Source organism: Alligator mississippiensis, chromosome 1, assembly GCF_030867095.1.
Source record: "Alligator mississippiensis isolate rAllMis1 chromosome 1, rAllMis1, whole genome shotgun sequence".
NCBI lineage: Eukaryota > Metazoa > Chordata > Crocodylia > Alligatoridae > Alligator > Alligator mississippiensis.
In genome coordinates this window covers 315295006-315322702 of record NC_081824.1, presented here as the reverse complement: position 1 = coordinate 315322702, position 27697 = coordinate 315295006, and the positions used below count along the sequence as shown (strand labels likewise).

Here is a 27697-nt window from a genome sequence, read left to right as displayed (position 1 = left end):
ATCAGAAAAACTAATGTTCAGTTTGTGCTCTTCAGCCATATATCACTCTGCAGTATCATGAGCAGGAAGTAGGTTATGTGACATTAGGACTACTCCAGCTGCAGAAGAGGTTGCACAGAAATTGTGTGCATCTCCTGATAGTTTAACAGTGCTCTTGGGAAAAGACTGTTTTCTTTTCTTCCCCAGTGCTGCAGTATTATGAATGATACTTACATGGGGCTTGGAGGGGCAACATCAGCTTGACCAACTAAAACTGATTGTTAAGGAACTCCAGTGTCTTATAGGAAATCCACAGTTTAGTATATCCCATCTTAATTCCCTTTATTACAAAAATCATGTTCAACTATTAATATTTAGAAGAGTTTTCAAGAAGAGAGAAACTGTCTGCACAAGGAAAACTCTGTAAGTGTAAATGCCCTGTTGAATACACAACGCACATCCGGAAAATAGATGATTTTGTTGTCTTCTTTTAGGTACTGAAATCTTTAACTCTAATGTAATATACAGTTTTCATGCAGGAAGGTGATTGTTTCTAAGTTTGCAAGCAAGAGCGTTCCTGATGATGGATTGAAACAAAAAAAACCCCAATATAAAAGCCGAAGCTGGATAGTTTTAACTTCTTAACTTGAAATACTCAATAGACATGGAGCCTGAGCACCTTTTTGGCATATTGACACCATATTCTTCAAACGATCATGGTGATGCTTTTCTTAAGTACCCTTAAAAAAGAGAAGACCCTAAAAGTACCATAAAAAAAGATAATATATTCCTGAAGTTTGAACTTCATTATCAAATACTAAATAACAGATGTACAAGTCAGGGAAAATCTTGATTCTGCCTAAATACAAACAAAAATACTTTAATCATTTGAATGTAATATATTTTGTCTTCTTGGCTGCTTACAGGCATGTAAAAAAACAAAAAAAACCCCAACTGCACATTACTGGCAGAATCGGAGTGATAATTCAACCCAGCTCTGCAGCATCTATAGATTGGGCACTTTATGAGGGCTTTTTGATTCAATCAGCTATTAGATAAAAGCACCAAAAAACCCTCACTAAAGCACCCAATTTATACAGACATTGGGCGAACTAGGTCCAACTAACGCAGTGCCTCTTTCGTGAGTTCAGTGTGGGAGTTCGCCGAGCTTAAAGTAAAGCGCCATTTTTTTAACATCTGTAAGCAGTCCTTGGGTCTGCATTGTTGCAGATTTCCTAAAATAATGTTTTTTCCATTTATTCTTAGCTGAAGAAGAAGGATTTTGTGCATATGCCCTGTGATTGGCATAGATATGACTGGAAGAGACTTCTTGGATCATTGAGTTCAGTCCTGTTATTTCGGTGATCCATATCATATAATACTTTTATTAGAATTATCAAACTTCATCTTAAACCAGTTAGGTTTCTTATCCCTCACTAATGCCAAAAGGCTGTTCCAGAGCATCCCTCTTTTGGTGGCAGCAAACTTTCTAAATTCTAGCCTAAATGTATTTCTGGTCAGTTTACTTATCTCTTTTTTTTGCCAATGTTGTCCTTTAGCTTAAATAGCTCCTCTCCATCACTGGTATTTATCCTGCCACCAATTTATTTATAGACAGCAATCATATCCCCTTTCAGCATCCATTTTACTAGTCTAAAAATGCCAAGATTTGCCTTTTGCAAGAGAGTCTCTCTATTCGGATCATTCTAGTAACCCTTCCCTTCCCCTCTTCCAGTTTGATTTCATTTTTGATGAGCAGAGGTGACTAGAATAGTACTCAGTATTCTGAATGAGATCTTGCCAGAACTTTGCACTATGGTATTCCCTGGTGTCTGCTGGAAATACCTTGTCTGAAATATACTAGGATTACAGCCACTTTATTCATAGCTGTGTCACATCAGTGGCCTAGTTATTTGTGATCAAGTTTTGCTCTTCCTCCATCCCTTTCAGTTGTTGAGTCCCCAGTTTATAGACAGAATTGTTTTCATTAATCCTTCAGTGCATTATCTTATACTTTCTACAGTTAAATGGCTGTTACTGTTAAATAGACCTCAAGACCATTCGTTTCTTCTGAATAAAATTCTGATCCTCCTATATCGTCTTAGCACCTCCAGCATTGTATTAACATTCATTTACACATTCCAGTTTTTTGTGACGAGGCTATTAATGCAAATAAGGTTATAAGAGGTGCCATATTGGGTCAGACCAGTGTTCCATCTAACCCAGTGTTCTGTCTCTGAGAGTGGCAGGAGTGATTAGAGGGAGAGCATTGAACCAGATTATATTTCAAGTGACCTGTCCCTATTCCCTACCTCCCTGGCATCCACCATCATTGGTTTAGAGGTGCCGGAGGAAACATTTCCAACTAGCTGTTAATTGATCTATCATCCCCAAATTTGACTAGTCCCTTTTTAAATCTGACTATACTACCTGCCTCAATGACCCCCCGTAGTAAGGAGTTCCACATGTTAACTGTCCACTACGTAAAAAAAACCAAAAAACTTTCCCTTGCTAGTTTTAAACCTGTCTCCTAATTTCAGTGTGTGCTCCTTGGCTCCCGTATTCTGGGACCTGGTGCATAATAATCCCTATTCAGTTTGTCCACTCCCTTTGGATTTGTATAATGGCTTGATAATGTTCTCCGTTTTGTATTCAGTTCCTTTCTTAATGATGCCCAGCATTTTATTGGCTCTTTTGTTTGCTGCTGCTCATAGAGCTGTTGACCTTGGAGAACTGTCTACAATGCCTTCTTAGTCTCTTTCCTGAGTCATAACAAGTAATTCAGATCCCAACATTTTGTGTGTCAGCCCCAAGATGCACCTGGACAAGTAATTGCTCCAGATTTATCAGATGTAAAAGGAGCTCCTGGTGAAGTGCTTGGTGCTAAAATGTACTAGTGCAAAGTTGATGAGATGGAGCCTGGCCCCACAGGTTTATGACATGATGTGCCCTTTTCACCCTGGGGGGAGATGGTAGTCTGGGCCTGGCAGTAGGATCCACAAACTGCTTCCTGATTGGTTCTCAATGACATTGTTTATTGTTGTTGGGCATCTGTTAGTCCCAGTGTTGAATACTATTGTATGGTAACAGTTTTGTTGCGAGGATGGCTGAGTAGGCCTGAGGAGAAAGAGTGAGGTTCAGAGAGAGCTGAAAGAGAGACAGGATAGTCCCAGGAGGGACACACACACAGTCTCAGGGAGAACAGTGTGCAGAGAGTAGTCCCAGGAAGGGCAGAGTTCAAGGCAGGACAGAGTGAACTGCAATGGCACAATAAAGCTGTAGTGTTAGAGTGATATTGTAGCCACGATAGTCCAGAAATTATGGAAGTAAAGGTTTTATTTTATCAGATCACTTCAGTAGTTGGGATAAAGTTAGACGAGCTTTTGAGTTGAGCAGTCTGCCAAACTGTTTGGGATATCAGCACTCAGACTCCCTCCTTCCGCTCCCCCTTGGCTCTGCAAAAAAAGAGCAGAGGGTGCTATGGATAGCTGGGGCAGCCAAACTCTCAAACTAGAGAAGTCAAACTCTCAAACCAGAGACTTACCCCTTGTGAAGCTATGCCAGGGCTGCCTTCAAGGGGGCCTTCAGCAGAGGGAGACTGAATGAGGCTGCTTCTTGACAGTACATCAGTCCCAAGGCCCATTCTGGAGGAACTCCAAAATACCCCTTCCTCCATTCTGATAGTTCCCCTTTCAGTACAAGCTGTTATTGTCTGCCTCTTAGCCATTTCCTAATCCACTTTATAATTCTTCTATTAACCATTGTTTTCAGGTCAACACGTGGTACTGTTTCAAGTGATGTACTCAAGTCCAGATACAGTAGTTCAACATCATTTCTCTTGTCTTAGAAAATCAGTTATTTCTTCAAAAATTACCAGAGGCATCTGATATAATCAACTTTTAGTAAACCTGTGCTGCATGTTATTCTTTTCCTGTTTACTTCCCATGTTTTAATTATCCTGTCTCAAAACTTGTTCTCAAGCCTTGCATAGTATGCAGAATGCAGTGATTGCCTGAATTACGTTTTTTCCCTAGCCCTAATTCTATATATGTACTACCAATTTGATAGGCTTCTTTCCACTGGCCTTGTAATTTCAAGAGTGAGAACCTTAAAAATTCTGAAAGAGAGAGAGGGGTATTTGTGCCTTATGATTTGAACCTAATAAGCTTGACCGCATGTTGTTCTTCAGTTCTACAAATATAAATATATATAGCATATGGTAGTTTTTGTTTCTAGGCTCTCATTCCCACTACCCATACAGCCATTCTGTCTGTCCTGGAAACTGAGAAGAAGTATTCATTTAGTTTTCAGCCCATGCCTAAATTATTTTTTAATCTCAATCTGAATTTCACTGCACAGTAGCTTGAGAGAGATTTTTGTTCTCTCTCTATTTATATTGGCAGAAAACCTTTACTGCTTGGTTTCATTTCCTTATGCCAATTGAATTTGACTTTTGGCAATTCTCTCTATGCATCCAGAATTCTAAGGCCCTTGGCACATGTTTGCATTTCTGGCAGGATTAATGTGTTAATTGTGCCATAAATAGCAAGGTGGCACACATTTATCAAATTTATGGCACCGTAAAATGGCAAACCATCCACAAAGATATTCCTCAACAAATGCACCATTAATTGAGCATGTGGTGTGCTCCATCATCCATCAATCAGCTGATTGTTAGCACTGGAACCTGGGTAGATCCATGTCTGGAACCTGACTGGGGATGCCCTGGTCCCAATGCTGATAGTAGCTGATTATTGGCATTGGTATTTGGGCTTGCCATGATCCATCACCTTAAAGAGCCTTGCCGTAAAGCCCCTGCTCTTTAAGGTGCCAGATCCTGGTGAGTCTCAGGGCATAGGGCTTCTCCAGGGTCTGGGACACAGTCCTCCCCTGTGTGATCCTCAGTATCTAACAGAGGACACCCTTGTGTCCGAACTGGGACTACCATGTACATATAGCTCAGCAAGTCGTGTAGCCTCTCATACAAGTATTTATTCATCCTGTAGCCTCTCATACAAGTATTTTCTTCTTGCTGAGAATGCAGCTTCCAGATGATTTTTGCACCTTTAATTTGAAAGAAATCCCAAGTGCTGCTCCACATTCAAGTGAAGAATGTAAGTTCTTCACTAATGAGTTCCCTTGATTTCTCAATAGTTGCCCTTTGGAGATTGAAAACCTTACCTACAGGATTATTTTTATTTAGCCTTCTATTTTCAACTGAATAAAATCATGACCATTCTGTTCAAAATTATTTTTCATAACTAAATGTCCTGTAAGTTCCTTGCAACTAACCGAAGCAAAACCTAAAATAGTGTCATTTCAGTTGCTGTTCAGTGAAGAAATCTGTCATCTACCTCCAGGAATAAGCAGATATGCAAGTAAAGGCACAATGGAATCGGATGTGGGATTGCTATTTGTGCTTTCAGCCCTGCCACATGTGCGTGGCAGGAGATGTAATAGCAGAATCAAGCATTAAAGCCCATTATGCCTTATTTCTGGCAAGCAGCAAGCTCCCATTGCTGGGAGCTAATGGGGCTTCCAGCCTTTGGGGCTCACCCATGCGCTCCTACAGATAGGAGACCCATCAACCAGTGGCTCCCAGCCTTGGGAGCACATGTTGCGCCCTTGCAGCTGGAGGCCTGGATCAGCTGACCACTCTCAGCTTCTAGGCTGCCCCAGAAACTGGGAGCCCCATCAGCTGAAGGGGAGCAGAGCCATGGGGCCTTACCCCCGCTGAGAGCCCCAGCCTGGTTACACGTTCAATTAAGGGTGCATGATAGACCAGCCACAGAGCTATTATACTTTTTGTGGAATAACTTTGTGGCTTATTCCTTATTTCATCACACCGTTATTTGCATTAATGTGTAGCTGGGTAGTAACTTAAGATGTGATTAACTGGTTAATCATGGCTAAGTGTAACATGTGCCAGGGGCTTTAGATTAGAATCTGTTGCTTAAGTAGTGACAGGTCAGCAAAGATCCAGCTTTTAATCCTTCCATGCTGAAAAACTCTGCTTGTAGATGTCCGTGTCTGTTGAAAGTCTATTACCTTTTATTCCTTATCATTAAAAAGAATAAAAGAAAAAAGCATCAGGGGAAGATACGTTCCATTAATCAGCAAAAAATGTGTTCAGCGAGGCACAGCATCTTCACTTTCAATAACCAATACTTCCTCCAGACCATGGGCACAGCTATGGGCACCAAAATATCCCCACAATATGCCAACTTTTTTATGGACCACAATTCCTCAAGAACTGCATCATCAAACCCATGCTATACTTAAGATATATAGATGACATCTTCATCATTTGGACCAAAAACCTGCAATCTGATTGATTTTCCATCACTAATTCAATAATCATCACCCCTCCATCAGACTGTCTTGAATACGCTAGCACCAACATTTTCTTCTTAGACACTATGATCAATATCCAGAATGGTAAAATACAAACCACCATATACAAGAAACTCACAGACCAACATACATATCTACGCAGAACCAGCAATCACCCTAAACACACCAAGAAAGCTGTGGTATATGGGCAAGCCCTCTGATACTGCCGAATTTGCACTGAGGAGAACACCCGTGATCATCACCTTGCAAATCTCAAAAGGGCTTTCACTGAACAAGGATACTCCTCCAGAGAGAGAGATCACGCTTTTGAAAGAGCCACCCAGATGCCATGTGAACAATTGCTGCACTACAAAAAGAAAATCCCAACAAGTCGCACACCATTAGTTATGACATACCATCCTTCCCTGGAATCTGTATGGAAAATCCTCAGTTGCAGCTAGGGGCACACAGATAGAGATGGGGCTGATACTGATAGCTGATTTTTAAGGAGGCATATCAGCTGATACCAATCCAATTTTGATATGCAGCCTGGCAGTTTGAAGAGCAGCATCAGGCTGGTAAGTCTGTTGTGGTGGAAGGGGAGGGGTGTGGCAGGGTGCAGATCAAGGTCCCTCTGGGGAGGGAGGGATTAAGGCTGGGGCTGGGCTGCCTGGTGTGCGACGGAACTGCGGGGGGGGGGCATGCTGGGAAGGCACATGACCCCCATGCCCTCCCATGGTGCTTGCAGCAGTGGGAGCCGCCTGCACCCCTGGATGAGCCATGGCTCCATCCCATGCTGAACCCTGGCTGGGCATCTCCAGCCCCCTACCCACTCCCTCATCGCAGGGGCCTTGATCTGCCCGCACATTTCCTTTCCCTTCCCCCTTCCCTTCCACCACAACAGACTTACCAGTTGCACACAGCTCTCCAAGCTGTCAGGCTGTGTTCCTCACCACCTACATGCTGCACTGCGGCTGCGCATATGCAAAGGACATTTATCAGCCACATCAGCCCGATTTCCCATACATTCAATTTTCTTTATACTGGTGCCAATCCAATATCAGACTAATGTATTGGTGCACCTCTAATTGCAACCCATACTAGAAGAAGACCCAATTCTTAAAGAGATCTTTCTAGAACCACCCATCCTCGCCTTTAAACAAGCACCAAACCTCACCAATCTCATCATCAGAAGCAAACTTCCTATGGCCCAAAGCACACGGAATGGATCCAGACCATGTTGGGACAAGACATGTAAAATCTGCCAACTCATCTCCAATGCTTCCACAATAACTATACCCACAACAGAACAATTACCATTCCTGAATCTTACATTTGCACCTCCAGAATTATAATATATCTCATCCAGTGCACCAAATCCCCTGCTGGAAAATATGTAGGAGAAACCAAACAAAAATTGCATACCAGAGTGAATGCACACCCAAAATCTATCAGAGACGAAAATATCCAATTATCTGTGGGTGCACACTTCTCATAAGGCAACCACTCTCTCTCCAGGCTCTCAGTTCTAATCTGTCAAGAGAATTTACAAAACACTTTTCATAAATCTGCTGGGTACAAAAAGATCATGGACTAAATATAAACATTGGATTTATGGCACATTATAACCTGCCTGCCATCCGATAACCCCAAGTAACCTCTGTACATTTTACCAGCTATATTCTAACACCAGGTCAGCATTCCCCCCATTTCCCATCTTATCTACCTGTCTCACACCTGTTTCCCTCTGATCCTCACTGCTACGCATTTGCATTTTCATAGACCTGCATTTTGTATATTGGCTTCTATTCTTCCTAGGAGAACACAGAACATCAGACTCTCCCTATGCCTGAGGAAGGGTGTTTGTGCCTGAAAGCTTGCAAAGAACAATTTTTCCAACTATTTAGTTAGCCTAATAAAAGATACCACATTTAGCCAAAGAACCTTGTCTGCCTTCAGCAAGGCAAGCTTTCTTACACACAGGTTTTGACATACTTCTGGTAAAGAAGGTAGAATTGTATTTTATGGTAGCAGTGATTTAGGAATATATATACAGTTTAGCAATCTTTTTGCATAGGTTGAGCTATAAACAATATAGCATCCTGACTGACCAGACAACATGTCTATTTGTGTGGGAACTGAATTTTCTAAATGGAAACTAACATCTTCATGGCAAATCAGTACATCAGAACAAACTAGTGTGTGTGTCCTGCATCAACTTTCCATAAAATTCTTGCAAATGATATCTATATGTAAAGATGCTGTTGTGTTTTCTCTGTAAAATAAATAAATAAATATAAATGAAACAATTGAAAAAAAAAAAAAAAAAGAACCAGAGGAATGAAGCCCAGTAATGCCACTAACATGATTCTGGCTCAGACTTATCGGCTTCTGTTCCCTCATCTGTCATAACCTTCCAGTGTAATTTTGGACAAGACCCTTAGGCTCTGCTTCTCAGCAGTGTATGAGAATATGCCAAGAATTACGGATTGCCTAGTTGCCTCTGCTCAGCATGTGCCAAAGCCTGGAAGCCAGACAAAGTAGACAGCTTAGAGGGGCCATGAGTATGAAGCAAGAAGCATGTTCAAAACAGAGCCTATGAGCAGTGCTAGGGCATATGCTTAGGGCTACTCTAAGCCAGCAGGAACTTGGAAGTTTGGGTGGGGGAGAAATGGAATGGGATGTTTTCAGCGATGCTCTTGGGGTTGGCACTGGGGCAATGTCCAAAAGCCCTTAGAACAGTGATTCTCAGCTAGGGTGCTGCCACACCGTGCGGTATCTAGAGATACTTTCAAGGGTGCCATGAGGTGCTATGCAATATTAGCACTGTTAGCTGTGCAAACGTGATTCACCAGAGAAACCCAGAGATTTCAAATAGGAATCCATAGTGTTAAAACCATTTTGATTTATTGTGGTCTGAGTTCTTTGCAATAGAAGAATTGCTGTATTATTTTTTCTGTAGTCACAAAACAAGTGAAAACTAAAGGCTGGCATTTTCCAAGGGGTGCCTTGAGTCTAGCATAGATGAGAGCTACTGTCTTAGAGCCAGATTGTGTCCTCTTATTCACAGTGAATAGTAGTTTCATTGACCTCAGTGAGACTACTTGGCTAGGTACAGACATTCAAAAAGCCTGAGGTGGAATCGATCTAAGTTGCACAGTTTTCTGTAAACACCATAGTTTACATCAGTAGCAAAAAGAACACACATTTGCCTGGGGTGGGGGGGATCTTAGACTGGGTTACCACCATTTTTAAGCCAGTCTGTGTGTCAAACTTTTGTTCTCTTACAGGTATAGACCAGTTTTGTGTGCCAAACCTCTGTTCTGTTATGGGTCTAGACTGGTCTCTGATCGCTTATACTGGTAAAAGTGTAATGTCTGTACCTGGCCCTTGTGTTGTAGAATACTATTAAGCATAATGGGATCAGTTTTATAACTCTCTCTTAAATGCTTACATGTGCATATTTTTTATGCATTAATATTTGTGATGTGCTTAAGTAAAACAGTGATGGAGGTCACGTAGGTCCCTGCATATATTCTCTCATACAAAATAATCTCAGCGATTGAATGCCTTGGCATTGGGATGCAAAAAAATCTGAACCTATTTTCTATTTGTAGGCTATACTAATACTGGAAAAGAGAGGATGCTTTGAAGGAATTGGTGGTGAAACATTGCTGGATTTTAGGAAAGTCTGTACCTTCAATAGGCACTATTTAGAAGTAGAATTTAATTCTTCAGATTATGTTCAGAGACTGTTTATGCACCATTATAAAAGCCATGAACATTCCCACTTCTGTCCGCTATACAAATACCAAAAGTGCCTAGTTTAGTTTCTGGATGAATAAACTGTAAAATTACATTGAGAAAAATGAAACTGTTTTAGGCTGTATGACCTACACATAAAAGCACAAAATTCAGCTCTGAATATTTGTTTGCATCCTATAATTTAAACATTGTTTTTCCCCCAGTGTGTTCATAACTTGGTGTGCCAAGTATCCGTATGAAGTGATTTTTTTTATGGATGAGTTACTATGAAGCTTTGAAAGTAGATCATTTATAATGGAGATGTTGGCAGAGCTACTAAGGGGTGGAGCTATGGTGGCTGGTTGTGACTATGGAAGGGAGGGAGACAGCATACTTTGACTAAGACCAGAAGTGTGCCTAAGCAAGAGGGTGTTGGGGTTTGTACGTAAAATGTGGAATTGATGTCCCGAATAGAACAGGGAAAGAGACTGTGAAAGTAAGTTAGAAAGGTTGTATGTGAATCAAAGTGGATTATATGAGCTCTAGCATTAGTACTGGAGTTATTTTCTGTTTCTCTTCAGTCTACAAACAGACTAATAAAGTGCTTACGGCACAGAGTAGAGAAGAAAATGAAGTTAGAAGTGTGGTGTTCTTATGAAAAAAAGGCATAGAAAGCCAGAGTTTCAGGGTTTTGTTTGTTTGTTTTTAGAAGTGAGAAATGGCTGTGTTCCCAGGGTCTGGAGTTGACCGAGATTAAATGGGTGTTTTGCTGCACTGTCATTCTGTGGATATTAATCTGGGCTTTCCACCTTTTCTGTAGATAGTTTCAGTTAGCATTGCTTCTCTGGGAATTATCACTACAAAGCCCAGTGGGTTGATCAGCTGTTGCTTTATACAATTTTTTAAGGAGTCTCAGGTGTCCTGTTTTTCAACTTGTACCCTTTGAACAAATTTGTAGGGTCTGATGAACTGATTTTTTCCATACTGCAATTTCTATAATTCTGAGGTCACATGTACATGGCAGAAAATGCAGTTTGGGGGTCAGGGATCAGATCCCAGTTGTACCCTTTTTCTGTGCCAGTGCAGGTGGATCATGATCCCAGGCTTCCCCTGCACCACCAAGTTGAAAGTGCAGTGCTCATGGCACACCTCCCCTACCACGATTCAGGGCTGTCCCAAAGTTGTCTGAGTGTCGGCCCTGACCACAGGACAGTTCTGGGATCAGTTGGAAACTCAGGACAGCACTGGGGCTGGTTTAAGGACTCCCTTCTCTGAGAATTTAAACTCTGCATCTGGCAGTTCTGGAGGGGCTGCTGGGTGCATGGGATTAGAGGCTTCCAGCAAGGAGAGCTGAAGGGCTTTCGCTGCTGAGGACTTTAGACTGTGGGTGTTCAAAGAGAACCAGAAGAACTGCTGCAGAATGTGGGCTGCCCCAGGAGCTGGTGCTGACAGTCAGTTGATTGTGAGCACTGGTGGAGACCCAGGGCTTTCCCAAGCTGATTCTGACAATCACTTGATTGTCAGGCATCCACCTCAAACTGTGCCCCAGTCTGTGGACATACCACACATTCAATTTAAGGCACCATACAGACCAGCCATAAAAATGTACTCCATTACAGGTGGAACATTTTTATGGCTGATTTGCCATTTTATAGCACCTTAAATCAGTTGTACATATAGATCCCTTCCCATTTATGGCGCAACTAATGTGTCAGGGGCCTGAGTTGGTGGTGTGTCATTCAACAATGTCAGTTCATTTCTCCAAATGGTAGATATTTGCTTGACAGTGAGCATGAAAATATTTTTTGTAACATTTTCCTTCCTGTTTAGATACCCAACAGTGGATATGCAATGAAAAAGCTATGGAGGAAACTGACCATTTTTACAGCACTTACTTAAATATTTAAGTAATCACTAATAATAACAACAACAGCAATGACAATAATAATAATAGTACGTTTACATCCCTTTAAGGGGTCCTTCAAACAGTTAACAGAGTTATTCAAATTCTGTCTCATACAGCTTTTCCTGGTCCTTTTCCAAATAATTTACACTTTAAAAGTTGTCTATATGCGTGTATGTCATCTCCACAAGTTGATGGAAAGTGTATAGTATTTGGTCAGTTCTTCGACATTTTTTTCATTTTTTTTATTAAATACAAGTCACCATCAAAATATTGTTAAATGTGTGCATTGTTAAGAAAAATGATTCTATTGCTGCTTGCAGATGTTCAAAAACAAAAAGGACCAAAAAAGCCCCACTAAGCACCCGGTCTTTATAGATGTCAGGTGAGCCAGGTTGAAGCAACACACTGCCTCTTCTGGGCATGCACAGGGCTCGGTTCCAGAATGCACCAAGTTTAAAGTAAAGTGCTGTTTTTCGAGAGGGGGCGGGGAGCACCCTTTGTTTTTTCTTTTAATAGTTTCATGTGTTTTTCATACCCCTGAAATCTAAGTAAGTACCTATATGCTAAATGTTACATTAGCTCTTTTCCTCTGAGCTCAGAGCTTTACTGTTCTTAATAATTTAGGCCTTTATGGTTGTTTAGGCCATTATGGTAGTTGTGTATTACAAATCCCATTTACACCTGTAGAAAGAGAGGTGAAGAAAAGTTGTGGCATAGCCAGTCACACAGGAAGTCACTGGCATAGACAAAAGTAGAACAAAAATTATCTGAATCCTGATTTTGTTCCTTAGCCAGTGCTCTTTTCTTCATTACTAAATAGTATTGATTAACAACGGTTGTATATTCTTGTGCATTATGCTTACTTTGTTGGCGGAGGTTTAGAGAGGTGGTCAGCTTAATTTACTTCTGACTTGGCATAAATTAACTTAGTTGATTTTTTCAAGTAAATATTCTGCTACTACCATATTACCAAATAGCCTGATACTAGCATATTGTACTCTATGCATTTCTGCTATGTAAGCAAGCAAAAATGCTATCACCACCATCATGTTTACACACTGAAAATAAATTGTTGCAGTAATTTTACTAATATATATATATTTAAATTTGGCATATAGGTTACTCTGTAGCCTGACTGCCTCACCGTTGACACAGCAGTTCTGTAACTGCCACTAAAAATAAAATATTCATTTAAATCCCCATTCCCTTTTTGTTTGCTTTGTACATCCTAGCTCTACAACACTGTTTTTTCCCATGGAGACTGTTGTCAATCTCCTTCATATAACATAGTACTTCTAGTTTTGTTTACTAGATACATGTGAAAAATATAAAAACCTTTAATACCTTATTTCTTCTCATGGTGTGTGTGTGTGGTAGAGGGGAGGGCATTTTCTGTAATGAAAATGATGCCCCTTTTCTTAGGACATGGTCAAGACTGAGGGGCATAGCTGACTTCCCAGTCCCAGTTCGCTTATGCTATAGATTCTAAATTCCTGCTGTTGGTTATGTTTCTTTTTTTAAATTATTTTTGTGAGAGCAGAAAATGTAAAAATTCAAACAGAAGAATTTTAACTCTGTATAAGCCACAATGGTATGTTGGTGCTTAGATGGCAAAATGATGGTGGTTTCAAGAGAATTAAAAATACTGGTATTTTTCAGATTTTTCCCCCACTCCTGTAAGAAATGTTTTAAAAAAACCAAAATCAACAACAAAACTTTGCCAGCAGTGGTCTATAATGTGATCCTAATCACTTTGATATTTTGAGAAAAATAGTAGTTTTAAACAGATGATACAGAATTTATTTTTAAAATGTATTGTGCTTATACAGTTGATGGCTTTTATTTCCATAATGTTTTTTACTACATAATTATACATCTTAATTACGTAATTACCATCATAATTATTATGTAATTACATGTAGTTCCACTAATTACAAAATCAGGAAGTGTAATTATCTAGTAAAAAACTTTCTGAAATCTTATTTGTCTAGTAGAGATTATTTAAAAGACCAGTGACCTAGTGGTGGTAGTTGTATATACCATTCACAGGACACCCAGGTTCAGTTCCTGGCCAGTAAGGTTTGGAAAGACTGCAGAAAGAGCTTTTTCATTCCCTAGCAATTAAGTGCCACCTAATGAAATAATAACATCACCTGTAGATGACAAAGAAAATTATGCTGAGAGCTTCTGAAAGTTGTTTTGTACTCTTTTTCTGTTAGGATTAGCATTGCATGTATATCCTTCATTACTAAAGTTAAATGTCCACAAGGAATGTCACACCTTGAATTGCAATTTTTAATACATGAATACAAATTATAATTAGAATTGATCAGCTACATGTAGTATGCAGAACTGACCAAATAAACCAGTATATCACAACTATTATTATTTATTACAAAAGTTACATTTCTTTTTAACCAAAGCAAATAAATAAGCAGATACATGCATGTCTTGCCTGTAAAATGTTTTGCTCAGATCAAAATTCCTAAACAAAATGTCCAAAATGAGGAACACATATTATTTATGTAGCAAACTTTTATACAGATCTGCATTAAAGTAAATTTACATAACCTGTTTCATTATGTGTTTATGTGTGTGCGCACACACTGAAATTTTGATTTTACAAAAGCAATGGCAAAACTCCCACAGATATCTAAAATTTCACTCAGTGTGTGTGTGACTTTTCCCAAGTTTATCAGTTTGTTTCCCAGTGTTACTGTATTTTAATGCATCTGCTGATACTTTTTGTTACTTGTAATTAACATATTTAATTAGCTAATAACACTGTTTGAAACAAAAGTAGGTTGTGCAGTTAAAAAGTAACATTTAAATTTTAATCATTGATACAATTGGAGTTTGTGCTTACATTTCTTAAAAACAGAGTAAAAAGGTGGAAACCATTCGCATCTACACTGTAAATAATGGAGGGAAAGGTCTCTCCTAGATAGGATGAAAGAATACGGTAAAACTCTAATTAATTACTGAATATATCATTCAGCAAAGCTATGGCACGTTTCAAAATGACATCAGAAATACAAGGCATAGACTTGCATTTGCTATGACACCAAATATATATTTAATGTGTCAAAATATTGATATAAAGAGAAGCACCAAAAAGAAAAAAATACCTTTTGGTATCAAGAGACAGAATGTATGAAGGATGATGTAGGAAAATAAGTAATTAAAATTTGGTTTGTGCTAAAAGAAGAGAAAATAATCACCAAGTTTTCTGAACACACACAGTTCACAGGAATATTAAACAGAAGGTATGAAGGTATGAAAGTGTCCAGGATATATAGTAAGTAGGTTGTAGGTACCTCTTTATATGTTCTTGTACCATCATTGACTTTTCTGTCTCAGAAATTTTACTAGCCATTTTAAAAGGTGTTTACCACACGTTTATTTTAATTCCCAAACTTAGTTTTAGAAAGAAAGGTCTAAGGACCTGGTTTTCAAATTATCTAAATCTGTCTTGTTCTGTTAACATAAGTGGACCTATGTCCATGTATATCAGCTAAAGATGGGACCCAAAAAGAAAATCCCTCTTAAAAGCAACTTCAAAATCTTTACCAACTTAATGATGTTGGTTTTCAATGCTTCACTGTAGATTAATTTAATCTGATGAATACTTGAAAGTTGTATGCTTATTTGATCTGAGATTCAGTTAAATTTTTAGTCACTTGCATTAATGTTGTTCAAAGAATAATAACCACACATGAAAAAATTCTTTAGAAAGTCTTCATATCCTAAGCAGATGAAATTGATATTTATGTCATTTTTAAAGATGGAATAAATTGTGATTATCCTCCTCCCCCCCCCCCCCTCCCCGGGATGCACTTTGTAGCTTTAGGGCAGGGCCACCTCTGCCCTAAAATCTGTCCCATTTTAAGATGTATACAAGTCTACATATATAACAGAATTATATATATATATATATATATATATATATATATATATATATATATATATATATATATATTTTATTCTGTAGCAGACATGAAAACAAGAAATTACTAATTAATGGTGTAGGCATTGTGAATTATACATGATCTGTTTATGAAAATCCACATAAGAGAGTCTATATCTACATACATTTTCAAGCTTATTTACTTAAACTGATAATTCTGCCATTGGCGGTTGAATGTCATAGTTTGCCATCTCTGTTTATCAGAAAAGAAATATGATAGTATAAGCCGGAGAATAATTGTGTCCTGGGTTCTGTAAAATAAATAAAAACAGTGCTGTAAAAGCATACCATCCATCCGAATCTACTGTGGCCATCATACACATAAGTTTGCACGTGATCAGAAACCCTGTGTCTTTGCTTCTAGTAAGCTTATTATTCCACCCTGAAAGTCTCTGTCTAGGAAAGATCCAGTTGTCCCATGTTACATGATGGTTCCATGATGAGAACAAAGAGAGGGGCGTGACAAGGATGCACCTGATTTATTTGTGTTGTAGAGATAGCCATAAAACCTGCATACCAATTTCCAGCCTTTGGAACAAATTTATCCCTGATCTAATTCCATTAGCTTCCAGAAGTTGAATTAGACTTCTTGCCCTTGGGAACTTAAGTTCAGGATTTGCACCCAGGTCTTCAAGAGGAAAACATAGTGAGGCAACCTTCTATGTTGCTTATCCTGTTCTATGGTGGTGTTTTTTAAAACAAGTGGAAGTTCCTTTTGCAAGAAGTTGATTTGATCTTACGAGGATTACAACTGTCAAATGCATATCAAAATGTTTTCCTATCTTAAATTATTTAACTCAGAATATAATAATGTAATTATTTTGACATGAAAACGTTACGTACTGTAGTATTTCCACTTATCTTAAAACAGACATTTTCACTTTACAAGAGATGCATGCAGTAAAGACAAAACAAAAAAATGAATAAAAGGGAGTGAGTGACAGACTGAGTAGTTTTATTTGGGGTATAAAAACAAATACCATCCTATTAGTGGCAAATACTGTGAACTTGAAATTAAAACATTCAACTATTTGTAAGGTCATTTTATATTTTTGGTATAACAATGAAAGAGTTCATAAGTAAGTAATGCATGAGCGTAGTAATGTTATCAACTGAATATTTTCTGTTTGAAAAAGATTGTGATATTTAATGATGCAGTGGAGGAGAAATCAATCTTTTTTTATTGAAACAATGGTTGAAATTTGATTTTTTTGCTAGGGTTTCAACAGGTATCAGAACCTTTTTATTGTACAATATTAAATGATGGAAATAAGTGTCGTTAATACAGTATAACCACTTGAAATGTTGTTAGTAGGCTTTTGAACACTTCTAAAGTAAATTGCTACTTATTTTTTTAATTAATGCCACTTTTTCCTGGATATCTTAAATTCTTTGCTTTGATGTTTTGAAGTTTGTATTGTCCAGGACTAAGTGGATTGTAATTTTATTATAAATTGTAGAAGTTGGTGATGAATCAGTTTGATATACCATAAAATTATGTTGGTATTATTTTATTTAAAAAGCAGTCACTGTTAGTGTTTTGGCCCTACGGTAGGAAAAAATAAATACATGTAAACAATTTGGCATAAGCAGATGTTTAAATATAAATTGATGGCTGGTAGTACAGAACATATTTAGTCTCTCTTTCTTTCTTCTGAGAATTTGTATGGAAGTCATAGAATTATAATCATAGAAAATTAGGGTTGGAAGAGATCTCAGGAGATCACCTAGTCCAGCTCCCTGCTCAAAGCAAGACCACCCCCAACTAGATCATTCCAGCTATGGCTTTGACAAGCTGGGCTTTATAAGCCTCCAAGGATGGAGGTTCCAACACCTCTGTAGGTAATCCGTTCCAGTGCTTCATCACCCTCCTGGTGAGAGAGTTATATCCACCCTAAGCTTCCCTTGCTGCAACTTGAGACCATTGCTCCTTGTTCTGTCATTTGCCACCACTGAGAACAGTCTAGCTCCGTCTTCTTTGGAACCATCCTTCAGGTAGTTGAAGGCTCTTATCAAATATGTCCTCAATCTTCTGCAGACTAAATAAACCCAGTTCCATAGCCTCTCCTCAGCAGTCATGGGCACCTATACATGTGATAGACCTGTGCTCCAGTACATGCTAATTAGCACACGTTGGAGAAGACTGGATTAATTGAGTCTGCTGGAGCGTGCTTATTGGTGTGCTCCAGCAGCCTGTGCATCCCATATTCAGCGTCCCCATGTTTCAAAATGGTGGTAGGGTGCTTTAACTAAAACTTGTTCAATGAGCTTTAGTCAGTGTCCCCGCTGCCATTTTGCAGTGCGGGATGCTAAATACATGTGATGCTGTGGGTGCTTTAATTAGAGCAGCTCTCAGAGTCACTCCCCTCTGCCCCCCACCATAGAGCCTGAGTATAGATGCCCTATTTGCCCCAGCCCTCTAACCATTTTCATTGACTAGTTTAAGAAAAATCTTTTTCTTAAACTGAAGTACACTACGTGCATATTAAATGGAAGTTACATTTTAAGTAATTAAGTGTGGCTTTACTAATTTTTCGTCCTGTTTTGTTGACCATTTCTGGAAATGGTGAAGGTAAAAGTGATTTAACTGGGTAATTGTTTTATAAAAATACAGGCACTCTCATGCCACAGTCTGAGAACTGTCTTCTTTAAAAGACATTTCCACTCTTTTTTGGTTTCAGCCAAATTTAAAATATCACAACATTGCATAGATTCTGAGTTGAGTTTACTTTTCAGTTATTTTGAGGGAAATTTTAGGTTAGTTTTGATTTTTCAGAAATTAACGTGGGTTACTGGGGCAGATTATTTAAATGTGGGAATTATTCTGTCTTTTGTTTCTGCTTATACAAAATGAGGAACCTAGTTCAGTACTTAACATATTAACATAATTGCTGCTTCTTTTTTCTTCTAGTAAGTATCCCACTTGTGCTGTTTGAACAAGTCAGTGTAGCGCTGTTTCTGTGTCCTTGTCCAAACTGCTGATGTAATTACACTCTCTCCAGTAGCAAGGAAGGGAAGAATTTAATTGACCAATAGAACATTGAAGTCAAGTACATGCTGCTGCCCACTAGCCCCTTTCAGTACCTGCCTCTGGCCAAATCTTCTCTAGTTTTCATTCACCTAACACAATTAATTGCTTTGTTAGTCCCCTTCTCAACTTCCAAATCCTTTTGTTGACTGACAGAAAGCATTCCATGCCCTGTATATGAAACCTGTATTTGCCAGATTCTTCCAATATCTTAGTACATTTTAAAGAAACAGAAATGGAAAAGGAGAGGCAGTTGAATGTACAACAGTATTGGAAAAATCTTTTTTCTTAAATTGAAGTATACTACATGCATACTAGATAACAATTACATTTTAAAGTAATAAAATGTGGCTGTATTCATTGTTTTTTCTCTTGTTGACTGTTTCTTCTGGAAATAGTGATAGTAAAAGTGCTTTAAATGGGTAATTGTTTTATAAAAATCTAGGCTGCTTATAGACATTTAAAAAAACCAAAAGCAAATCTCAATTTACCAGATGCAGCAGCACATTATTTGGACCTGCATCTGGTGCTTCAGCAGGGCTTTTTGGCACTTTTCTAAAGCAGATCAATCAGCTATTAAATAAAAATGTCCAAAAAGCCCCACTAAAGCACCTAGTCTACATAGTTGTTGGGTGAACTAGATCCAACTAACATGCTGCCTTTTCTGGGCATGTGCTGGGATCAGCGCAGAAGTACACCAAGTTTTAAAACTCTGGGTTTTTCAGTGGGGAAGGGGGGTGATATGTCTGTAAGCAGACCTAATTTATATAAATGTAGAACTTGTAGGAGCTCTCATGTGAGTCTTTATTTTCTTCCTGTTTAAATGGTCCAGGACTTGGGACATCCAACTTCTGCTCTCCTCTCCCCCACTAGCATAGTTGCAAAGGTCAATATATATTACAACATGATAGCTATTGATATATATGTATTATATGAAGCTATAAGAAAGGTAAGGGAAAGACTGGTAAGACTGCAAGTCAACAGTTACTCTTCCAAACTACTGGTAACAAGGAACTGACAACTTTCTCTGCCATTCTGATTATCCAGTTGGCTTACCAGTGGGCTGAAATGCTCCACACCACTGGTGTAAATATCTGTGGAAGCTTTGTGGTTTTTAAGATAAACAAATGCACGAATTAAGTAAATGAGTTTCCTAGAATGGTCTTAGGATATTTTCCTCTTATTGACTCATGAGAATTCAAGGATCACCTGTCTCTGCCTGGAATCAGGAGATCATTCAGGTATTCTCTGGGGCCAATAATTAAATAAGGAAATGACAGCATTTCCTATTAATTGAGTGGGGCAAGAATCAGATGAAAGACAGTTTCAGCATCTGAATCGGTTTTACTTTCCATTTGGTATTTTTATCATGTAGTAGCACTTGTGATTCTCCATCTCCGATCTTAGTCATAGAATGTGAGCATCTATCAAATGCCACTCAGCTCAAGGTCTTTGTCAAGGAAGGGGGAAAGTAATTGCACCAAAAAAGTTCCTTTTATGTTGCTACAGATGCTTCATTAACTGAAGCAAAATGAGAAGAGCAAATTGTTCTGAAGTAACCAAAATCCTCTTCTGTTCTTCCAGAAGGAATCTACTTACAAAATAAATTTGGCTACTTGGAATAGCTTGGGAAAATGGTGCCAATAAATTAATATTAGCCACAAGAGGTATGTGTTTCATGAGTCTTAAAATTTCCTCAGGAAAGTCAGTCTTGAAATCTAACAACCAAGATATTAACAATCAGTTTCAAAATGAAATTCTATTTTTTTCCACAGATGTTTGGAAGCAAGGCAGACCTCCTTCATGTAGCCTGTTTTTGAAAGACAGCAGATAATCTGCTCAAGCACCTAAAATTATCTGGGTGCCAGACATAGACTCTCAATTTGACATTGACCCCATAGCTTGAATCTTCTGAATGGGAGGTCCTTAACCCTAAAGGGCTTCAAAAGTTAAGAACTGACTCATGAGAAATCTTGCATATTTGCAAAGAGGAATTAAATATTCTGGAGCCCACAATCCACTCATCCTTCCTCCCGAATGTCAAATCTGAAAGAAAAATGCTGTTGTGTAACTTGGTTATATGGAGGTCACTTAAAGCACACTGTCCTAGAACATAGCAGTTTAAAGAATTGCCTGATTTATTCATAAGCCCTCTTTTGAGACAGGACAAAAAGCTCACATGGATAGGCAACTGTTACACGCTAATATACAAGACCAAAGGCTATCTCTGCATGAGGGACTTTGAGCATTCTCTTCCAGATCAGCTGCAACATCAAGGACAGAAAAATCTGTAAAGCGTTTTGTTTGCTTCATGTTCAATCTCCTGTCATCTGCTAATGCAGTCTTTGTCAGAAAGTACTTAATGTTGTGGTACCCAAGTAACCTGCCTCCCTGGTTTTCTTCCATTGTTCTGCTGAGTACCTATCTCTACATTCCCTTTTCACAAATGCTACTTTCCACAAATAAAAAGTCAGCAGATTTACTTTCTTAGGGGAGAAAGAAAGATAATTGTATCTGAGGAAAGGTGGTAGTTGCATTGGTGGTCAGCAGTATGCACTTGAATGCTGTTTGCATATTATTGGCAACTGAGCCCATGGTATCTCCATATTTGAGTGATTACTCAGGTGTACATATTGAAAGGCAAGACAGGATTGTATAGAACCCTGTAGAGTCCCACAGGTAATGGACTTCAAATAGAACACAGCTATGTCGCAAATGAATGATTACTCATAGGAGAGCGAGGTAGTCTGAAGTCAAGCAGGAGGCATGGTAGAGGCATGGCTGGGGCACTCAACTGATTGTCAGTCCCAGCCCCAGGACTGAACAGAAGTCGTGAGCAGACTTTGGTTACCCTGCCACATTTTCCGTTTAAAATGTGATGAAAAGCAGCCACAAAAATGTTACTCTTCTTTTCATAGATTCATAGATGCTAGGGTCAGAAGGGACCTCAACAGATCATTGAGTCTGACCCACTGCCTAGGCAGGAAAGAATGCTAGGGTCAGATGACCCCAGCCAGATGCCTATCCAGCCTTCTCTTAAAGACCCCCAACGTAGGGGAGAGCACCACCTTCCTTGGAAGCCCATTCCAAATTTTGGGCACGCTTACTGTGAAGAAGTTTTTCCTGATATCTAGCCTAAGTCTTCTGTCTGTCAGTTTGTGAGCATTGTTCCTTGTTACCACAAGAGGCGCCCTGGTGAACAGAGCATCTCCGATCCTTTGCTGTGCCCCCCTAATGAATTTGTAGGCAGCCACAAGATCACCTCTCAGTCTTCTCTTGCAGAGGCTAAAGAGGTCCAGGTCCCTCAGTCTCTCCTCATAGCACTTGTCCTGTAAGCGCCTAACCATACAAGTGGCCCTCCTCTGAACCCTCTCGAGTCTATCAACATCCTTCTTGAAGTACGGCGCCCAAAACTGGATGCAGTACTCCAACTGCGATCTGACCAATGCCGCGTAGAGGGGAAGTATCACCTCCTTGGCTCTATTAAAGTGCGGTTTAAAGTGCGGTTAGCTTGGCTGATGATTTTGTCACACTGAGGACTCATGTTCATCTTGGAGGCCACTAGGACTCCGAGATCCCTTTCCACTTCTGTGCTGCTGAGAGGGTCACTTCCCAGCCGGTAGACGTGCTGGATGTTTTTGCACTCTAGGTGCAGCACTCTGCACTTGTCCTTGTTGTATTGCATCCTGTTGTGTACTGCCCACTTTTCTAACCTGTCCAGGTCTGCCTGCAATTGTTCCCTATCCTCCAGAGTGTGCACTTCACCACACAATTTAGTATCATCCACAAACTTGGACAGAGTACACTTCACACCCACATCCAAGTCACTGATGAAGACATTAAAGAATACAGGTCCAAGGTCCAAACCCTGTGTGACTCCACTACTCACATCCTTCCAGGTCGATACTGACCTGTTTATTACCACTCTCTGGGTGTGACTGCTAAGCCAATTTGCCACCCACCAGACCGTGTAAACATCTGTCGCAGCCTCTTAATTTATTTATGAGAATAGGATGAGATACCGTATCGAAGGACTTGCTAAAGTCCAAGAAAACAACATTCACCTCTACTAAGCATTTTGTGACCCTGTCGTAAAACAAAACCAGATTGGTCATGCATGATCTACCTGCTACAAATCCATGCTGGTTTTCCTGCTGCATTATTTTTCCCGCTGGACTCCCACAAATATGATCCTTCATAATTTTTTCGAAGATCTTTCCAAGGATGAAGGTGAGACTGACTGGCCTATAATTACTTGGATCCTCCTTCCTCCTCTTCTTGAATATAGGGATCAACTTGGCCCTTTTCCAGTCCTCCGGAACCTGACCCAAATACCATGCACGTTCAAACAGCCGTGCCAGTGGTTCTGCTATGACACTGACCAATTGCTTCAGTACCCTCGAATACAGCTCATCTGGGCCTGCTGACTTGAGCACATCCAGTCCATCCAAGTGACTCTGCACCAAGTTAGCGTTGACAGTTGGTAGGCTGGTGTCCCTCTGATGCCCATCTAATAACCCATTGAGCCCTGTTCAGGAACACTGAAGCAAAAAACTCATTGAATAGCTCAGCCTTGTCCCCCCTCTCTGTCACTAATTGCTCCTCCTTTTTTTGTGGAACATTTTTATGGCTGGTTTATATTTGTCACCATTAATTCCTTGAACATGTTGCAGGGTTACTATTGAGGGTGCAGTTAACAAGTTAATCATGTCTCAGTTGTAATGTCTTCAGAAAGTCCTGCTTGTTCATCCAATTCTTCCTCCATTGCAAGTATATACATGCCTTGTACACTTTTTTTTTAAATCCTTCCAAAATTGTCTCTGGTGCAAATGAAGATTAACTGAAGTGAATTCAAACAATGGACTCTTCCCTGTGCATGTCACTTTCACTCTCAGTAATCAGAGTTGGTGGCTGTAGCTTTTAGAAGAACTACCTTTGGAAAAAAACTTGCAGCCTGTCTTTTATTTTACTCCTTTAGTTGCTGCTAAGGGACCAAATCTGCAAGTTACAGGTATGGCAGGCATGACAGATAATTAAAACATCAGTTTTTTGTTTTAGGGTGTTTGTTAGATTTATATATTTTCATTTGTTTACCTTACATGGGAGACAATATATTCTGCTGTGGCAAGAGACTGAAAGCCATACAGTTTCCAAGAAATTTGTAAATACCCAATTATTAATATTACTTAATTTACATATTCAATTTATTATGGTTTTTCAAAATATATGAATGTTCATTATATATAAACTATATATATATTTACATATACAAAGAATTTAAGAAAATGCATAGGTAAAATCTATTTAGTGGAGTTTTGATCTTTCACTTGAATTTCTTAGCTTTTGTGCATTTAGCCAAAACCCTGAATTTTTTTAATAGCTTTTGTTAGCAGAATTCCCTACTGTACATTTCTAATATTGTGGGATTTTAGACTGTTGTTTTTGAATATTTTAAGGGCTTCTGGTGGTGTAAGAACCTATTAATTGCTTTTGAAATCTGGCCATGTAACCAGCTGTTGATAGGTCTGCTTATATCTCCTTTCAGTGTTTTTGTGAACAACTGATCAAATTAGATTCGTCACTCTTGGCTTGTGGTGATTTGAAATTGAAATGGAATATATTAAAGCAGCCAACCACACTGATTACATTGCAAGCCTCATTTAATTTCATACATTCACACATTATAGTGAAAAGCAAGTTTTTTAATGCATGATTGTGACTGTACCTTGAGCAACTCCAAAGGTCATCTGTAATCGGCGCATAATTTGTTAGTGGTTAGATATCTGATTTATGAAAGCATGTTCCATAGTACTACGTATACAATAAGTATGGAGAGCAAAAAAAGTCAAATCCACTAAAATTTTAGTGATATGTGTTTTATGAGACTCTCTTAGTCCCAACTGGTCAATGGGTCAAAAGTATTAAGACCTCAGTACATAGTTCTATATTTGTTGCTGTCAGATCGCAAAACTGTCCTTATTGAGATGCTACCATGGAGGTTAAAATAGAGGCTCTAAAAAGGGCAGGTTATTGTTGAGAGGGTATTGACAACACAATATGCTTCTGCTCAAATTATTGAATGAACCGTTTCACAATCCAACATTTTTATATCAAGATAATAGGAAAATTACTGTTTTGTCTTAAGGCAGCATGTTGGTATTTTCTCTGTTTGGGGTTAAATACGTGGGTTAATTTTTTTTTTAATGAACTTGTTTCCTCTCTCAGACTTTTAACCCTTTGCTAATTATCAAGTTTATTGGTTGAAGTAGCTGCATTCCACGCTGGAGATTATTTAAAAATCTTTTTATCAGTATTTATATCTTTTCTATAAATGTATGTGTACTAAAGAAGGCACAATTACATAGTACTATTTTCCTACTATGCCCATAATAAGAAGATTGCATTCTTTAAGTTTTTTATTGTGTTAACTGCCACCTCTCCATATGCTCAGCAATGTCTATTTGAAGTCTGTAAGTAAGAGTTAACAGAATGCTGCATTTTTTTTCACGGAATCCCCCATTATAAAGCTTTAAAAATAAGAATCTCATCCCATTATTTCTTATTTCTTTTCTCAGATGTAAGTGTTGTAATGTATGAAATAAAGACAATTAGCCAAATAATATTTTGGCACCTTAATATTACATTGGTAAAGATATATTGAGATCTAGTTGGGAAAAAATTGTACATAGCAAGTGTATAGTACCTTTAACAGTGGCTTTCAGTCAGTATTTTGTTGTTACTATTAGAGTAAATATTATAGAAGATTTTTATGAAAAGTTTATACAAAAACCTTGACTGCCTGTTATTGATATTTGACAATATTTTAAAATGTCATATTATACATACAACTTGTTTAGTTTCATACATTCACTTTTCCTTCTCCCTGTGACCCCAGGGCCAAACTGAAAATAGATATTAAACATTCTCCCAGTCTGTTTCCTCCCATCTAGCCTGGTATTCTGTCAGATGAGTGCCAGTAACAATTGCTTCAGAGTTGTGCAACAAACCTTGAATACTCTGCCCAAGGATAGTTTTTCTTTTTCCTTAACCCTCACTGCTAGCTGATAATATAAAACATGAGAGGTTTGCTAAAAGTTATATTTTTTCTTTAATTTTTAGGAAAAATGATGAACAACTAACTGAAATAAAACTAAAGGAGGATTGTAAGGCCTCAAGTGTTATGTGAGGATATCTACCATATGTTTTGTTAAAGCAGCTGTGGCCTGGTGCCTTACAGCTGCAGCTCACACAAATTATAGGGTGCTTCCAATTTCTTAGAGACCTCATTGGATACAACCTTTTGCGGCTGATTTATTAGTTATTGCCAAACACTTCACAGTATTAGGCCCTGACTTCTAGTTCTGTCACTAGACTTCAGTGCTGGCTATGCCCAGAATCCACAGTCTTCTAATCTAAGCAGATGTGTTTTTCAAGCAGACTGAGTTAGTAGCATCCAGTGGCAAGAAGTCTGAGTGTTTCTTGTCGGCTTCCTCAACATTTGATTTTTGTTTAAAACAAAATAGGATACTAGTTTCTCAAGAAACACTGAACTCAGGAGATCGTCCCCTTCTTCCCCCCTCACCCTTTAACTCTAGGATAAGCAGAATTAAGCTGGAGTTGTTTTGCTACAGTTGTATTGCTACAGGTTTATGCACATGTAACATTTACAGCAGAACAGTTGCTGTTGCAAGCAGCAACCCCTGGTCCCTCTCCCCTTTTAAAGCCATTCATTCTAAGAGTATGTTTGCCCAGCTTTCATATGTCTCAGACGGCCGGAGCTGACTTGAGGAAGATCGCTGATTACTCGGCTGTCAAGCGGGCTGGTGGATGGAGAGGTGGGACACAGCCTATTGGTTGCAAAATAACTTTTACTTTAACTTTACTTACGCCGCTGGTGGCCGTGACGTAGGTGGTAAGGTTGCTTACGTAGTTACAGGTAACGAGTTGCTTGCGTAGTTACAGGTAACTGGCGACCAAACGGACCGGCGAGTTTGTAGACAGTAAACGAGCATACAAGATGAAGCATACGTCGGGAACAGATGGTGACGGGGAAATGTTGGAGGATGGCCAGTCCACCAGCTTTTCTCTGCCACGTGGCAAAGTTCTCCATACTCTACCACGTGCTCAGAGCTCTCCAACTTGGGTGGAAGCTGCATGGATTTTTATACATTTAGAGTAGCCAATAACAGACTGCCAGGTGGGAATAGCTAATGAGGCAGAACGTACCAAATTTGCGGTTATTCAGGGCAGTTCTATTGTGACAGGGGCACTCAACTCATTTGGTTATGACATCATATTCCAAAAAATTTCTAAAGTGTAGGCTGAATTTTCAAGAACTAGCCGGGCTTAAGTGCTATATAACATGTTTCTGATGCACAATGGTTCTTCAGACTGTATTCCATGTTCTTCATTCTGGGAAAAGATACTTTTAAGAATGAACAGTCCTTGATCAGAAGAAATCAAAAACCAATAACACCAAACCAGTGTTATTCATTAAAGCATTTGCAGTAATAGTTAAATAATTGAAGAACTTGCGCACAGCCCTGGATAGCATGGTCATTTACAGAAAGTAAATCATAAAAAGGTGCTAACCAAACTGCAGGATTGTGGCTTACTCCTCATTGTGAAAATGAGCTTCCTTCACTTAACTCAGCTTCTTTAGTGACCAGGGGTCCATACCCTGTGGACTACACCAGCTGGGTCTGCATGCCATGGGGGCTGCACTGGTATGAGCCATAGG

The 27697-nt window shown here is 39.1% G+C and overlaps 1 protein-coding gene across 6 annotated transcripts in view; it reads left to right on the top strand.

The window, feature by feature from the left end:
• The window catches only part of POLA1 (DNA polymerase alpha 1, catalytic subunit), a 301656-nt gene that overhangs the window by 250098 nt on the left and 23861 nt on the right, over positions 1–27697 (top strand). The window contains exon 37 of one of the 6 annotated variants that reach the window (XM_059720836.1): positions 20542–20624. The exons of the other annotated variants lie outside the window; for them this stretch is intronic. Coding sequence (XP_059576819.1) covers positions 20542–20582 — 41 coding nt within the window. The 3' untranslated portion in view covers positions 20583–20624. The remainder of the gene's footprint in view (positions 1–20541; positions 20625–27697) is intronic. 6 annotated transcript variants of the gene reach the window in all.